The sequence below is a fragment of the Bos javanicus genome, chromosome 29 (genome assembly GCF_032452875.1).
Source record: "Bos javanicus breed banteng chromosome 29, ARS-OSU_banteng_1.0, whole genome shotgun sequence".
NCBI classification, from domain to species: Eukaryota; Metazoa; Chordata; class Mammalia; order Artiodactyla; family Bovidae; genus Bos; species Bos javanicus.
The window spans coordinates 26,308,928-26,323,325 of NC_083896.1; the positions used below are offsets into that span (position 1 = coordinate 26,308,928).

At 50.8% G+C, this 14,398-nt stretch overlaps 1 protein-coding gene across 1 annotated transcript; it reads left to right on the forward strand.

Moving 5' to 3' along the window:
• The first annotated feature begins 1,011 nt into the window (after positions 1-1,011).
• Positions 1,012-12,124, forward strand: IGSF22 (immunoglobulin superfamily member 22). The gene is given in 14 exon segments (XM_061405922.1): positions 1,012-1,123; positions 3,019-3,150; positions 3,364-3,500; positions 4,719-4,818; positions 4,901-4,940; positions 5,135-5,312; positions 5,975-6,079; positions 6,586-6,748; positions 7,394-7,815; positions 8,587-8,865; positions 9,064-9,256; positions 10,378-10,536; positions 10,539-10,664; positions 11,646-12,124. Coding segments are annotated over 14 exon segments (2,622 nt in total). The 5' UTR covers positions 1,012-1,014.
• The last annotated feature ends 2,274 nt before the right edge of the window (positions 12,125-14,398 follow it).

The window sequence follows — 14,398 nt, forward strand, 5'->3', positions numbered from 1 at the left end:
CTATTTGATGGAATACTGTGTAGGTGTTAACAAGAATGGGAAAACTTCATAAACAGGGATGGAAAGACCTCCAAGGTGTACAAAGTGAAAAGAGAGCTGAATAGCTTGTATAATAGGCTACGTTATGTATTAAAAAAAAAAAAAAGAGGGGGAGGATGAAGACAAAAACATATTCAAATTTGTAGGAAAGAGCTCCAGAAGGAGCATAAAGACCACAAGTGGTTACCTGTTGCGGAAGGCTGGGAGATAGAGGGCCTTGGGAGCAGGAGGGAGCCTCTTTACACGGATGTTTCTATTGTTTTGTTTTTTAACCATGTGATTGAATTACCAACTCAAAAATTACAAGAAATAAAGACTCAAGCTCCGTCTTTATCATATCGGAAAGGAAAGCAGAGCTGTAGGAATGTGCTGTCATTTGTCTCAGCATTCCCCCAATGCCAGGGCTCCCCAGGGCCCGGCAAGAAGATCCAGTTTCCTTCCAAGGCCGGCTCCAGTGTGGCTTAGTCAGGAAGTTCCTTCTCAGGTCTGACTTCATTCCCTCCTGATGAAGCCTCCAGCACTGCCCCACCCCACCAGTTCCATGTAGCTATCAAAAGGTATCCTCAGCTCCCTCTGGGCCTTGCTGGGTTCACTGGGTAAGTCTAAACCCTATCTCCTCCCCCTCCAAGGATCTGGAATGGTTTGGGGTTACATAGTCATTGGTTACATACCCATTGGTCCTTGTAGCCAACCAGGGAAAAGGAGATACCAAGGGAAGAGAAGAGAGGCCAGAGGGAAGAGGCTTGCCACCCAGCCTCTCCTCACCCTCCCTGTAAACAGTCATCCAGCTTCTCCCCACCCCTCCCTGTAAACAGTCATCTCTCTCTGTGTTCACCTGCTCTGTCCCTTCCCCTACCCCGCTGTGGGGACACACACACACACAACATCTCTGAGTCTCCCTCCTGCTCCCTTCCTTATCCTTCACGGCATCATCCCTTCCTGGTCCTCCCAGGTGAGTGCCCACGCCTTGTCACCATGACGACCATTCACCACAAGCAGATGCTTCAGGAGCACGTGTCCATGGAGTTCTCCAGCTCTACCACCCACATGCAGACCTTCTCCTAGACAACCAAGATCGTGGGAGGCAAATAGAGTGGGATGGCTGGTAAGCGGGCGGAATTAGGTAGAGGCAGCCTTTCTTCCTCCCATCTTTGTGACCAATGGGCCCCTCAAAAGCCTGAGATACCTCCAACAGCCCTCCCAACCTGTGCTTCTAATCTGTGATTTGATAAAGCTAAGCCAGCAGGATGCTTGCCCACAAATGCTATCTCTAGGAAAACAGGAAAAATCAATCACATGGATATGTGTAAGTGATTGAACTCTTAATTGCTGGAGATCAAAGCCATAGGCAAATGCACAAATTTCTGATGGTAGAATTTCAGGCATGGAGGAAGTTAGGGAGGTAGCCGCCTTATCTGTTTAAGAATAATGCTGGCCCTGCTCTACTTAAGAAAGAGAAGACTTGGACTGCCAGTGGAGAGAGGATGAATAGATAAGCCAGTGACTTGAACTTCCAGGTGTTCAGACTTGGGACCAGACTTAAGGGAGGGCAGAGCCAAGGGAAAGCTGAGAAATGGTCTCAGAACAGAACAGATTGCTTTAGCCATGTCTCTAGAGGAAAGTAATTCCAAGATGACAAGGGACCAGGATATCGAATACCTGTCCTCCCGGTCATCCCTCCTTCAGTCAGTCCTCTGTGCACAGAGGTCAAGGCCAGAGAAGCAGCAACTCCCCCTGGCCAAGCGAGGCATGTGTGCGTGCGTGCTTAGTCACTTCAGTCGTGTCCGACTCTCTGCAGCACCATGGACCGTGGCCAGCCAGGCTCCTCTGTCCATGGGATTCTCCAGGCAAGAGTACTGGAGAAGTGTTGCCATTTCCTCTCCAAGTGAGGCATAGCAAGTGGAACAGCCAGGACTCAAGACCAGAAGCTGCAAACTCAAGTGACTATAATTTGTGATTCTCAGCCCTGATAGCACACCAGAACCACCTTAGTGTACAGGTGGGAGGAAAAGGGAGTAAAAAAAACAGTGACATGTGAGTCTTACCTCAGACCATTAAATCTGATAGTGTTTTTAAGATCTCCAGGGACCCTGATTTGCAGCCAGACTTGAAAACCACTGTCGGATAGCGTCCAGGAGGGAACATAAATGCAAAAAAAAGTTTGAGGTGAATTGCCCAGAATATAGCCCATCGAAAGAGACAGCCCCTCTTCACCTCCCACTGACTGTTGCCATGTAGGAATATGCGTCTAGTGTTAAGGATCCAGAAATTAGAATTTTTACGTGAAATCTCTCAATTTTTAGATGTAGGGCTCCTTTATGTTTAAATATTAAAGGAAAGGAAAACGAAGTCACTCAGTCGTGTATGACTCTTTGCCATCCTGTGGACTGTAGCCTACCAGGCTCCTCAGTCCTTGGGATTCTCCGGGCAATAGTACTGGAGTGGGTTGCCATTTCCTTCCCCAGGGGATCTTCCCAACCCAGGGATCAAACCCAGGTCTCCTGCATTGTAGGCAGACGCTTTACCCCCTGAGCCACCAGGGAAGCCCATTTAAACATTGGAAAGGTCAAATAAAAAACATCAGTAGACCAGCTGCAGCCTGTAGACCTCTGGTCACTGGGGGACCAGAACTTCCAGGAGAGGAACCCAAAGAGACCCATAAGATCTAAAAAAGAAATCTCCTTCTAAAAAAAGGGGCGGGGGGCGGGGGGAGTGCAGAGGGGGAAGTAGAACGCAAGACCTTGACTCAGTAAAGATTGTAAAGATTGACCGACCACTGAGGGATGGATAAGGTTTTCACTCCCCTAGTGGTTGGCATTTGCCATAACACAATGACCCGCCGACTGTAAGGTCCTCCTTTCTTGGCCAAAGCGTTTCCTGTTCTCACTGACCTAAAATGCTCCACTGTCCCCTCGAGAAAAGGTCCCAGGCTAAGCTCTGCCTGGAGCCCATTCTAACCTCTCTCGCCTGTCGGCACAGAGGAAGTGGTGGAGAGGAAGTTCTCCAGCTCCACAGAGTTCTTCAGCTTGGTGACCCAAAGTTCAAACATCTCTGCTGGCGAGAATGTCCCGGAGTTCATGGAGAAGCCTCAGCCGGTCGCCTCACCCGAGGGTGTGTCCTCCCAGAGTCTCCCCAAGGCCCCGGGCGCTTCCCTTTCTATCTCAGTGCCCCAGCTCCTCGCTGCTGCTGCTGCCACCCCTGCCATCGTCCCCCAGTACACAATCACTGGCGGAGACAAGCCAAGGGTCTCTCCCCAGCCCAGAGCTGGGAGCAGGTGGAGATGCAGCTTCCAGGCTAAGGGGCAAAAATAGGTGCCCACTGCAGGGGATAAAGCCGTGTTCCGAGTCCAAGCGCAGGGGAACCCCAAACCCAATGTCTCCTGGGAGAGAGAGAATGGCATGCCCATCAAGGAGTCTGCCAAGATCTTCTACAACAGTGTGAACAAGGAGCACGTGTTGAAGGTGCCAGGGCCAGTGACCCCTAAGGCCAGAGGCCAAGACCCTGGGATGGGCCCCAGGTCCTCTCACAGCCAAGAGATCCACAATGGAGACCCAAGAGCTGGGAGATGAGAAAAGGGGTTCTCAATGCCCTACCGGAGGAGCAGGATAAGAGAGGCTGAGTCAGGAGCTAGGGCGTCCTTGCCAGAGTGAGCAGGGGGCCAAAATTAGGGGCAGGGCAAGGCAGAGCTAGGGCAATGCCAGAACAAGGAGGGGGCAGGACCAAATGGAAAAGAGAGAGGTTCCAGCAGGTGAATGAGCCCCAGAGGAACGTGAGACCAAAGCTATGCCCATGGCTAGAAGGGAATGAGACCAGGGGACCTCAACCAGGCTGAGGTGAGGTGGGATCTGCACGAAGGGAAGGGCTAGTCAGAGTGGAGGTGAGAGTGAGGATTCCTGGGCTCTTCAGGGGAACATTCCAGAAGAGCAATGCCAAGGGCCGATCATCCTAAGGTCTAAGCATCTTCTGCAGCCTCTGGGTCCAGACCCTTTGAGGAAAGGGCGGGATCTCTGGGGGACCTAGGCCTATAATTACTGGGTCCAGACCCTTTGAGGAAAGGGCAGGATCTCTGGGGGACCTAGGCCTATAATTACTTCTGTTCCTATATCTGCCCTGACTTCCCACTGTGAAAAGGACAGAGCCTCCCCTCTCCCCACCCACGCCAGTTGCTTCCTTCCCATCAAAAACCCATCATTGGGCCTTAGCACCCCCCACAGTACACACAAGCTGCCCCAGAGCCCCCTACTAGCCAGCCACTCCTTACACTCATTCAGTCAGCTCATTCAGTCAGCAAGCCCTTTCAGGAAACCCACTGGTACCTAAGCACCTTTCTGCAGGTGCCAAGACAGCCTTGTTCACCCCCATTTCCTCAGGGCTCAACCCAATACCTGACACAGAGGAGTAAGTCTGTTAAATAAAGGAGCACTCAGCCCAGTGCCAGAAACTGCAGATAAAGTTGCAACTCAGAGGAAGTCCTTGTCCTCCAGGAGCTCACAGCCAAGGGGGAGAATCCCATGTGGAATCAGGCTTCAAACAGACAGACTCACACTGACTGCTCCCTAGCACCTTCCAATCATAGAGACAGCTCAATCCTCCACACATACATCCAGCACTCAGCTCCTCCCCCTCCTCCCAAAACACTGTCTCCCTTTGGTTCCCTCCCCCCGGCCTGACTGATCCAGCTGGAGTCACTGACCTCAGACGACTCTGACAACTACAAGTCCACTGCACGCAATGACCATGCAGATGCCATCTACACCGTGTCCTTGCTGGTGACTGAGGGTGAGCCAGTCCAAGCCTCCTGGCCTTTCCTCTTGGGGACCAAACTCCCCCTGTCTGACCCTGTCCCTTTCTCTGTCCTCAGGTCAAGAAAAATTGGATTTCAAAAAGATGTTGAAGAAAAAGTGAGACTGGGAGGCTCCTCTTTCCAGGGTGTGGTCCCCCCACCCTCCAGGCTTTCCAACAGGGCCCTGAGTTAATGGCCCAGACTCCAAGAATCCATGGAGTAGGGAGGGGCATCTCAAGGTTGGGAGAGCCTCCCTCTGTCTTCAGAGAAAGGCACTAAATCCAGGCTTGTCACCCACTTCCTTCCTTCCAGTGGACCCCCTGCTCCCAAGAAGAAGCAGAAGAAGGTGACAGATGAGAAAGAGATGCTGTAGACTTTTTTTCCCAAGGTGCCCAAGAAGGACTTTGAGAAGGTCTGCATGGAGTATGGTTTCACCAGCTTCCGGGGGCTGCTCAGGAAGCTCAAAGGGATGAAGGAAGTGGAGGTAGAGGTCAGTGGCCCTCAGCGGGGAGGGGGCTGCAGGCCGGGGCTGGGCCTTACCAACAGTGCTAGTGCCTCTGGGACTCCTGGAGGCAAGGTCTCCTCTCCCTGCCCATGCCTAGTCAAGGGCATGCTCTACTGCCAGGGCAGTGAGGAACTCAGGTCATCTACCTTCCACCTCTTATCTCTTGACTGTTCCCTAATATATTTGCATCGACTTTGGAATCTGACAGACCTGGGTTCAAAGTCCAGTTTTACTGCCTTATTAACTGGGTGAACTTGGCGGGGTAGTCTCTCCAAACCTGTTTCTTCATCTGCAAAATGAAAATTACTTTTGCCCTTTTCATTTGTTTTTATGTTGCTGTTCTCACTCATTCATTCAATCAACTTGTCATTGTGAAACATCTGCACCAGAATTAGAGGACCTATACGCAAGGGGACCTCTCTACTCAGTAACTGTTCTTCAAATGGTGTTCCTTTTTCTTCCCTTATCATGTCCGTTTCCCCCTCCATCTTCAAGTTGTTCCATGTGGAGGGAGGGAAATGCAGCTATCTAATCAGCCTAGTCATTTGTCCCTGGAAGCTCAGAGGGCTTCTCCAGGCCTGGGGACACAGACTGGGCAGATTCAAGATGCTTCTGACCCCTGCCTTTTTGTTATCATACTCCCTCAGGCCATCTGAATTCTGAAAGACATAACAGCCAAGGTGGACACCACGGTGGTCTCTGCCTGCATCATGGAGCTGAAGGACCCCAATGTCAAAACACCGTGGGTCAAGGTGGGGATTGGAATATCGTTTCTTTCTCTTCATCCCTTTCCTTCCAAGACCCTCTCATTACCCATAAGCCCTGTCCTCTTCTCCATCCCAGCAAAATGATGCCATCTGGCATGGCTGAAATGGGCTGGGAGCTGGGCTTTTTTCTTGGGTGTTCCACCGGTTCGCTGTTTGATTTGAGACAATTACTCTCCTTTCTCTATGCCTCAGCCTACCGATCTGAAAGGCTGAATTAGACAGTCCTGAAGATTACTGATGATATGGACCTCTAAGAGAAAGCATCTAGTGAACTCATGCATATTAAGAGTTTGGGCTTTGGGAGAGGCAGGGACCCTGGATCCCACCAAGCCAGATAATGAGGCTAGAAAGATGTTAGGGGCCTCTGACTGTGTTTGAGAACCTTAGAAAGGTAGATATGGCTCCTTTCAGCTCAGGCTGGCCTTATGGAATGGAATAGAAATCTCCTCTTAAATCCATTCATCAGTTTTTATACCTAGTCCATGAGGCAGGATAATGAGCCACTGAGGATCTGGTACTTCCTGAGGAAGTATGATGTGAAGCAGATGGGCACCGAGTACACGCTGCCCATTACCAATGTGAACATGAGTGATGCAGGCACCTACAGCTTGGCTGTGGCCAACAGGTGGATGAATGCAGAGCTCATGGTGCTGGGCACGAGTGTGGGCACGAGGGACCACAAGGAGGACATGGTCAGGGTCAGGGCAAAGGAATAACCAAGGATGGGGTCCATGGGGATATGGCAGGAAGGACTGTGGGGCTAGCACAGACTGCATGGGGTTGGGCATTAACAGGGGAGAGAAACGTGGGGTCTGTGGATGGGACCACGAGATAAAGTGCCGTGGGGCAATGTGGCACAGTGCTTAAGAGTACAGCCTCTGGAGGTGAACTGCTGGAGTTCAAATCCTACCTTCTGTCACTTATGAGCTGTATATCTGGGACAAGTGATTCAACTTCTCTTTGCCTCAGTTTTCCCATCTGTAAAATGGGAGATAATAGTAGAATCTTCCTGTGTGAGAACTGGATGGTTGCCTTAATAGTGCCTGGCACATATCTAAAGTCACATAGATACATATTCTTTCTAAAATTGCTGTTAATGTTATTGGGAAGGAGACCATATGAACGTCATGGGAGGGGATTCCCATGATTCACAAGCAGAACAAAAGGAAGTATGTTTTCCCCAGCTGTGGGCTACAAGAGGCTAATGACACCTGAGTCTTTATGCTGCCTTCACCATCCTACCCCTCAGGAAGGACCAGGGATCAGCCCAAGGACTGCCCTTCCTACTCTTTGCTGCAGATAAGTCACTGAAGTTCTTGGGAGAGATGAAGCTGGTGAAGGTGACAGAGTGCCAGACAGCTGTGTTTGAGATCCGCCTCTCTAGGAAAGTGCCCGACTTTGTGTGGAAGTTCAATGGAAAGGAGCTGAAGAGGGGTGAAAAGTATGAAATCACAGTGTCTGAGGATGGTCTGACCCACACGTATAAGGTTCAGGATGCCAGACTCAGTGATGGTGGTGAGTTCTCTGCCAAGGCAGGATACCTGGTTCAGAAGGCCCAGCTCACTACTGACCATGAGTGTTTGGGCCAGAGCTTGAGTGGTGGGCTTCATGCCACAGCAACCTCCATGTGGGCATTCATCCCTCCCTCCATCCATCCATCTATCCATCCATCCACTCATCTATCCATCCATCCATCCATCTATCCATCTCCTCCTTGTAAGGTCCTTTGATGAATAGTAGAAAAATAGAGAGCTCTCCTCTCTGCTAACTCTTAGTCTGGTGGGAGACGTAGGTGTGGAAATGGAATTAGAAAAAAAGTTCTTAAGCAAGGAATCAAGACACACTAAGATCTTACTATCAGCTGGGAGATCACGAGCCAAGAAATTATTAGCCTTTATGGGTCGAGTGTCATATATTACAGCACATATCATATATTACATCTTGACTACATACATTCTTATAGCTAGTTTGGAGAGTTACACATGACGGTGAGTCACACATGTGAACCACTCTTGACACATGTGACATGGGATAATCATTGCTATGATGGAGACACAGAGACTGTGGGAACCCGGAGAAGAGATACCACCTTGCAATGTCAGAGGGGATGTGATAAGATGATGACAAAGCTTTACCAAGAAAAATGAAAAGGCATGCAGTTTTCAGAGAAGGGGCAAGAGAAGAGAACATTTTCAGCATGTGTAAAGGTCCAGACACCAGAGAGACAATGCAGTTATGGTTGGAGGGCCAAGGGGGCATTAGAGATATTGGCTGCAGTGCTGTGAGGAGGTAAAAGCTGTTGCCCTGTTTTACATATGAGCAAACAAACAGACTTAGGAAGTGAATACACTGCACAGAGTCAGCTAGCAAATAAGAAGCAGAGCTGGGAATTTCCCTGTCAGGTACTTCTATGAGTTGGGTACACACTTCATGTCACAGGGCCCTGTAGTTTCTGGGGTCAAAAAGAGGACCACAGCAGCATCTAGCTGCAGGAAAGGGTTGTAGGAGGTTGGGAGCAGAAGCAACCGTTCATTTGTCTGTCCATAGGCATCCCTATAAAATTTGTGATCACCCTCAAGAATGTGCATGTGAAAGAGAGGAGCCGTGCCTGCCCTGAGTGTGAGCTGACATCCAAGGATGTGACCTTGTACTGGAAGAAGGATGGGCAGCTGCTGGTGCGAAGCTGCACTGAGTTTGACCTCAGTGCCCGGTTGAAGAGTCACATGGTGGTTTGCGCTGGGACAGCCTTCTGCATCCAGGCCGCCTTCTCTGTGAGTCATTCCTGACCCTGACCCCCAGATGCCCACCACTAAACCCAGATGGCTACCATGGCTACCATAGCCTCTGCTTCTGCCCCTCGCCAGACCCCTGGCACCAGAGCCTAATAGGAGACTCCTGGACAATGGGAGGGGGCCTGCCCCCAAATACCACCCAGGTGACCCATGGTGCCATCTCCTGTCACCACCCAGGGCTCCCCACCACCCAACATGATCTGGCTGAAAGATGGCATCCCTACCAAGGGCCAGGAAATTATCACCAAGAGCAAAAACCACTCCCAGTTCCTCATCAACAGCACCAAGTGCTCTGACTCAGGGGTGTACCGCATTGAGCTCCAGAATGTGTCTGGAGAGGTGTACCACGACTTCCACGTGTGTTTGGCAGGTATGACAATGAGCAGAGGCCTGGGTAGACATCTCTGCCTACACTCCCCTCTGCTGCTGGAGTCTTAACCACTGTAACGGCATTCCTTAAGGTAGTCAGGCTCCTTTGGCACCACAGAGCAAGACTGTTGGCTTTTGCCTTAATGGGCAGAGTTGTTTCCACTTTTTCCCAGTGTCTTGAAACCCCAGAGGCATTGAACTAGGACTAAGCCCTTGTTTCAGTTTCTGCAGTCCTATCTGGAGAGCTTCACAGCATATGCAGAGCAGGGTTAGTGAGCAGAGAGAGAGGCAGGAATAGGTAAGAGGCTGGAGAGACAGACGGAAATGAGTCCATTAAAAATTGGGGTAACTGGCCTGTATGTTATTGGAAATACTTATAAAGTATGTGATGTGGTCACCTAGAAAGCCCTTTTGGGGAAACTTCACAATCCCACGGTGTCACTGCCATATAGCTTCATTAGAATTCCTGAACCACAGCTGAAATGAGCTTCCTATTAATTTTTAGTTTCCCCCCAGATACCATTTAGAATTTTAATAATAAAGATGGTGGGTAAAACCTAAGAAAGAGCCTTTTCATCATCTTAAATCTGCAGGTTTTGAGGTTTAACACATTGTATATTCCTAAATTTGCATTAATCACGATGCTAAAGAATATGTGAAACATTCTTTTGCATTGATGCATTTTGTACCTCCCTCTGTTAAAAGCATAACAGCCCCTCCAAATTGGGGTGACCTCTTAAAGAGAATTGGAAGCTTTATAATAAAGCCCTAAACCCCCAAGGGATGAAGGGGTGAACTTTTATTAAATGGGCACTTTACCCAAACATTATTATGATAGTTATTGTTAGTCTTTTTTGCAAGTGAGGAAATGGGTCTCCGATAGTAACTTGCCTAAGTTCACAGGGCTAGTAAATGACAAAGCTAGAGCTACACTTCATAAATAGTTCTGACTCCAAGACTCTGGCTGCCTGAGACTTAGAAGGTGAAGGTGCCCCATCCCATCTTCCTTAGGACTTGGCAGGTGGCTGGCACGGGGGCACGATATTTCGGCGGGGATGTGGAGGACGATATTCGGGCACAATATTTCCCCAGGGAGGCTGATGGATTTTCGGACCCTTCCAGATTTTCCGCGGCCACCCACAAACCTACAGCTGTCTGAGGAGGTCACCAACACAGTGACTCTGACCTGGAACCACAGCCCCGACCTTCTGGAGGGCAGCGAGGTCCTCTACGCCATCATGGAGAGGGATGCCAGCACCGCCACCTGGCTCACTGCGGTCGAGGCGTCTTCAGCAACAAGTACACGGTGACCGACTCGCTCCCCGGCAGGAAGTAGTACTTCCGAGTGCTGGCCCAGAACGAAGCGGTGACTCCAAGGATACCTGTCTGGCTCGTCAACAAGGACAGGAGTGAGTCTAGGGACTTAGGGGTTCAGATCGGTGATCCCTGATGGCGGGGATGAAATAAAGATTGCCAGGGTTACCCAATGCTGAGAAGCACTGAGGTGAAAGCGCTAACGTCGGGGACCCTGGGGAGAAAAGCTGAGGTCTGGAAGCCTAGGGGAGGGGATTCCTTCGGGGGACTCTGAGGGGTGGGACTAACGTGGAGGTGGGGAGATCCCCTGGGGGCGGGGATGCCGGTAGGGGGCGGGAAGGAGGGGTGGGGACGGCGGTGCGGGACAGGGATGTGGAGCTGAGAAGCTGTTCCAGGGGAGAGGCTAACTGACGTCCTGATTGAGGATTCAGGGAGGGTCCAAGAAACGGGGATGACATCCAGAAACCCCGGAGGGAGGGGATTAAGGATTGGGATAGCTGCAGGAAACTTGAAATATGATTCAATTGGAGAGAGCAGAGACGATGGAGACTGGGATGGCCTTGGGGACAGCTTGGACGGGTGCGGGAGTTGGGGGTGGGGGGATGGTGGTGATCAGACACATGTACACCCGTGGCTGATTCATGTCAATATATGGCAAAAACCCACCACAATATTGTAAAGTAATCAACCTCCATTAAAATAAATAAATTAATTAGGGGAGAAAAAAAAAAAAAAAGCCAGTCAACAGCCCGGTCCGGAAGCTGGTGGCGGGAAAGAAGTCTAGGATGCCCAGGTCTGGAAAAGCGCAAAAGCCGGCGGACCTGGGTTTAGGTCTTGGAACCAGCAGTGTCATGGGGGTGGGAGAGTGACGAAGGGAGAACTTCAGGAACCACTATGAAGTCCGGGGCCCTAGAGCTGACGGTGCGTGGGAATCTAACCCAGGTCATCGGGGTTTCGTGAGCTGGGTCTCCGGGGCGTCTTCCGAGCTCTAGGCGGGAGCGCGTGGGTGGGGATCTTGGGGTGCGCTCACCGCTCGCCACGTCCCCCACTCCCACCCCGACCCGACCCTTGCACAGTCGAGGATCTGAGCGCCAATCTGAAGCCGTACCAGCAGAAGCACTGGCGCCACGTGCCGCGCTTCCTGACCCCGCTCAAGCCGCACACCGTGACCTTCCTGGGGAACCTGCGGCCCACCGTCACCCTCTACAAGGGCCACGTCAACATCACAGCCAACTCAAAGTTCTGGTACAACTCCACTAGCAGCGTGTGCACCATCGTCATCCCCACCTGCACGCTCAAGGACAGCGGCGAGTACCGCGTGCTGGTGGAGAACAAGCTGGGCAAGGACTGCAGCAGCTCCAAGCTCACCATCTATGGTGAGGGCGCCAAGCCGGCCTCCAGCAGGCCTGGAGGTGGTGGGCGCCCCCGGCTGAGTCCTACCTGGGGTGGAGGCGCAAAATGGCAGTCTTGTGGGAGGTCGATCGATTATTTTCGTATGGCTGACACTATCTTTTATTTAATCTGCCATGGGGTGGTGTACATATTCTCTAACTGACCAAAGTTCGAACCACTCTGCCATCTTCTCCATATCATTTGTTATGTATCTGGCCCCTGAAGACTTGGGAGTTGGCAATCAAGAGTTTGTAGTTTGCAACCCTTCAGTTCAGTTCAGTGGCTCAGGTGTGTCTGACTCTTTGCAAACCCATGGACTGCAACACGCCAGGTGTACATCACCAACTCCCCAAGCTTGTGCAAACTCATTGTCCATTGGGTCAGTGATGCCATCCAACCATCTCATGCTCTGTGGTTCCCTTCTCCTCCTGCCTTCAATCTTTCCCAGCACCAGGGTAGTTTGCAACCCTTGGTGGGCCTAAACATGCATTTGAAAAAAAAGCAGTAGTGATCAGGTCTAAACCAGACTTGACAAGCACAATCTCTCTGGAAGGGTTCTAAAAGGAATCTTTTATATTGACAAAAATTTCAATATATTTTGATGTGCAATCAAGACAAAACTATACTGGTCCAGGATAAGGATAGACAGGAGGCGCTGAAGGGAATAAAGGCTTCCCCCCAGGTGGTGCTAGTGGTAAAGAACCTGTCTGCCACTGCAGGAGAGGAGGGTTCGATCCCTGGCTTGGGAAGATCCCCTGGAGGAGAGCATGGCAACCCATTCCAGTATTCTAGCTTGAAGAATCCCATGGACAGAGGAGCCTGGTGGGCTACAGTCCATGGCATCACAAAGTTAGACATGATGGAAGCACACGAGGGAGAAATGGTAGGAGGGAGGCCCTCCCTCTGCACACAGGTGTGCCATGTTTCTGCTTATGTGTGCACAGGCAGGGGAAATGCTTTATTTCCTACACATTCTACTGTCTTCACAGCTAGATAGCTAGTTGCATGAACTCTCTAAATGCAAAGATGACCTACCTTGCTCTTCCCCCTTTGCGTTAAGCCTCCTAGCTTTGTCATGATCCTTTAAACTCACCCCCCACCACCTACCTCTCCAGCCTCCTCCTCTGCCACTCTCTGAAGTTTCCATGGCATGTATTGGTGTCCACAGTCTCCATGGTTACAGACTGTAACTGTCCTGTTACAGATGTCTGTCTCTGGGGAAAGGACCATGTCCTGTTGCTGTCTCTCAAGTACTCAGCTAAGTGCCTGGCACTGAGATGATGCCTTCACAGTGGCTGCTGAACTGTGGAACAGAACCAGGCCAGGGAAGGCACCGTGGGAGACATCCAGCTCTCATTCCACAGCTAGAGAGATCCCTGACAACTTAATTCTGGTTGTAAGCACATGGGCACAAGGCCCTGGCTCTAACACTAATCAGCCATGTGACCTTGGCAAGCCACTCTAAGCTTGTTTTCTCATCTAATTCTTAAGGCTGTTATGAGGATTAAATGAGATACTGCATAGAAGTGCCTGGCACACTGCGTGGCATACATTAAATGAATAACTGGCAGCTCTTGGCCCCACACACTCGGCTGACCTTGGCAGACTGCAGCTGGGAAGGACTGAGGATCCTAGGCAGGGTCCAGCCCCTGGTTTCTGCATAGTGACTCAAAGTCCAGGAGTTTGGAGGCTCCCTTGTCCCTAGGGTCATTCACACTGACAAATACTTTCTTTGCTCTTTCAGACAAAAATGACAAGTCAGTTTTAGCATCTGTCAGAGAGTCTGCGGAAGAAATCAAAGTACCTTTTGTGAGCTCCAGCCCAGCCCAGGCATCAGGAGGACATTGTGATGTGGGGCTTCTTGGCCTGTCCTCTGTGTGGTCCCAGTGAGGGTGGCCCTGCATGCTCTGTGGCGTTTGTCAACATAAACATTCACTGAAGGGATGGGACATACACTGAGTGCGTGTGCCTTTGCGTATATTCCTGACCATGGTGTGCATCAGGGACCAAGGAAATGGGACTTGGGAGTGGGATGCGGACACTCAGAAGCCCAACCCCTGAGAGCCTGCTCCAGACCCACCCACATGGGGAGCGACCAGTCCCCTTCTGGCTGGGCCTTGCCCTGCCTTCCCCTCCTCCACAACTGCACTGTACCTTGCCCTCCCCTCAGGGCTTAGCAGGGAAGTTTTCAACTTCCTCCCCAGCCTGCCCTTCCCATTTCTTTACTACAAGTAGGTATGTCTTCAGTTCTGGGATTTAAATGGATCAAGACCTTGCCTTTTTAGTGTCCAGGGTTCCTACCATCTGGGCATCCCAGGTGGCTGAGTGGTGAAGAATGCATTTGTCAATACAGGAGACACAGGTTCGATCCCTGGGTCAAGAAGATCCTCTGGAGAAGGAAATGGCAACCCACTCCAGTATTCTTGCCTGGAAAATC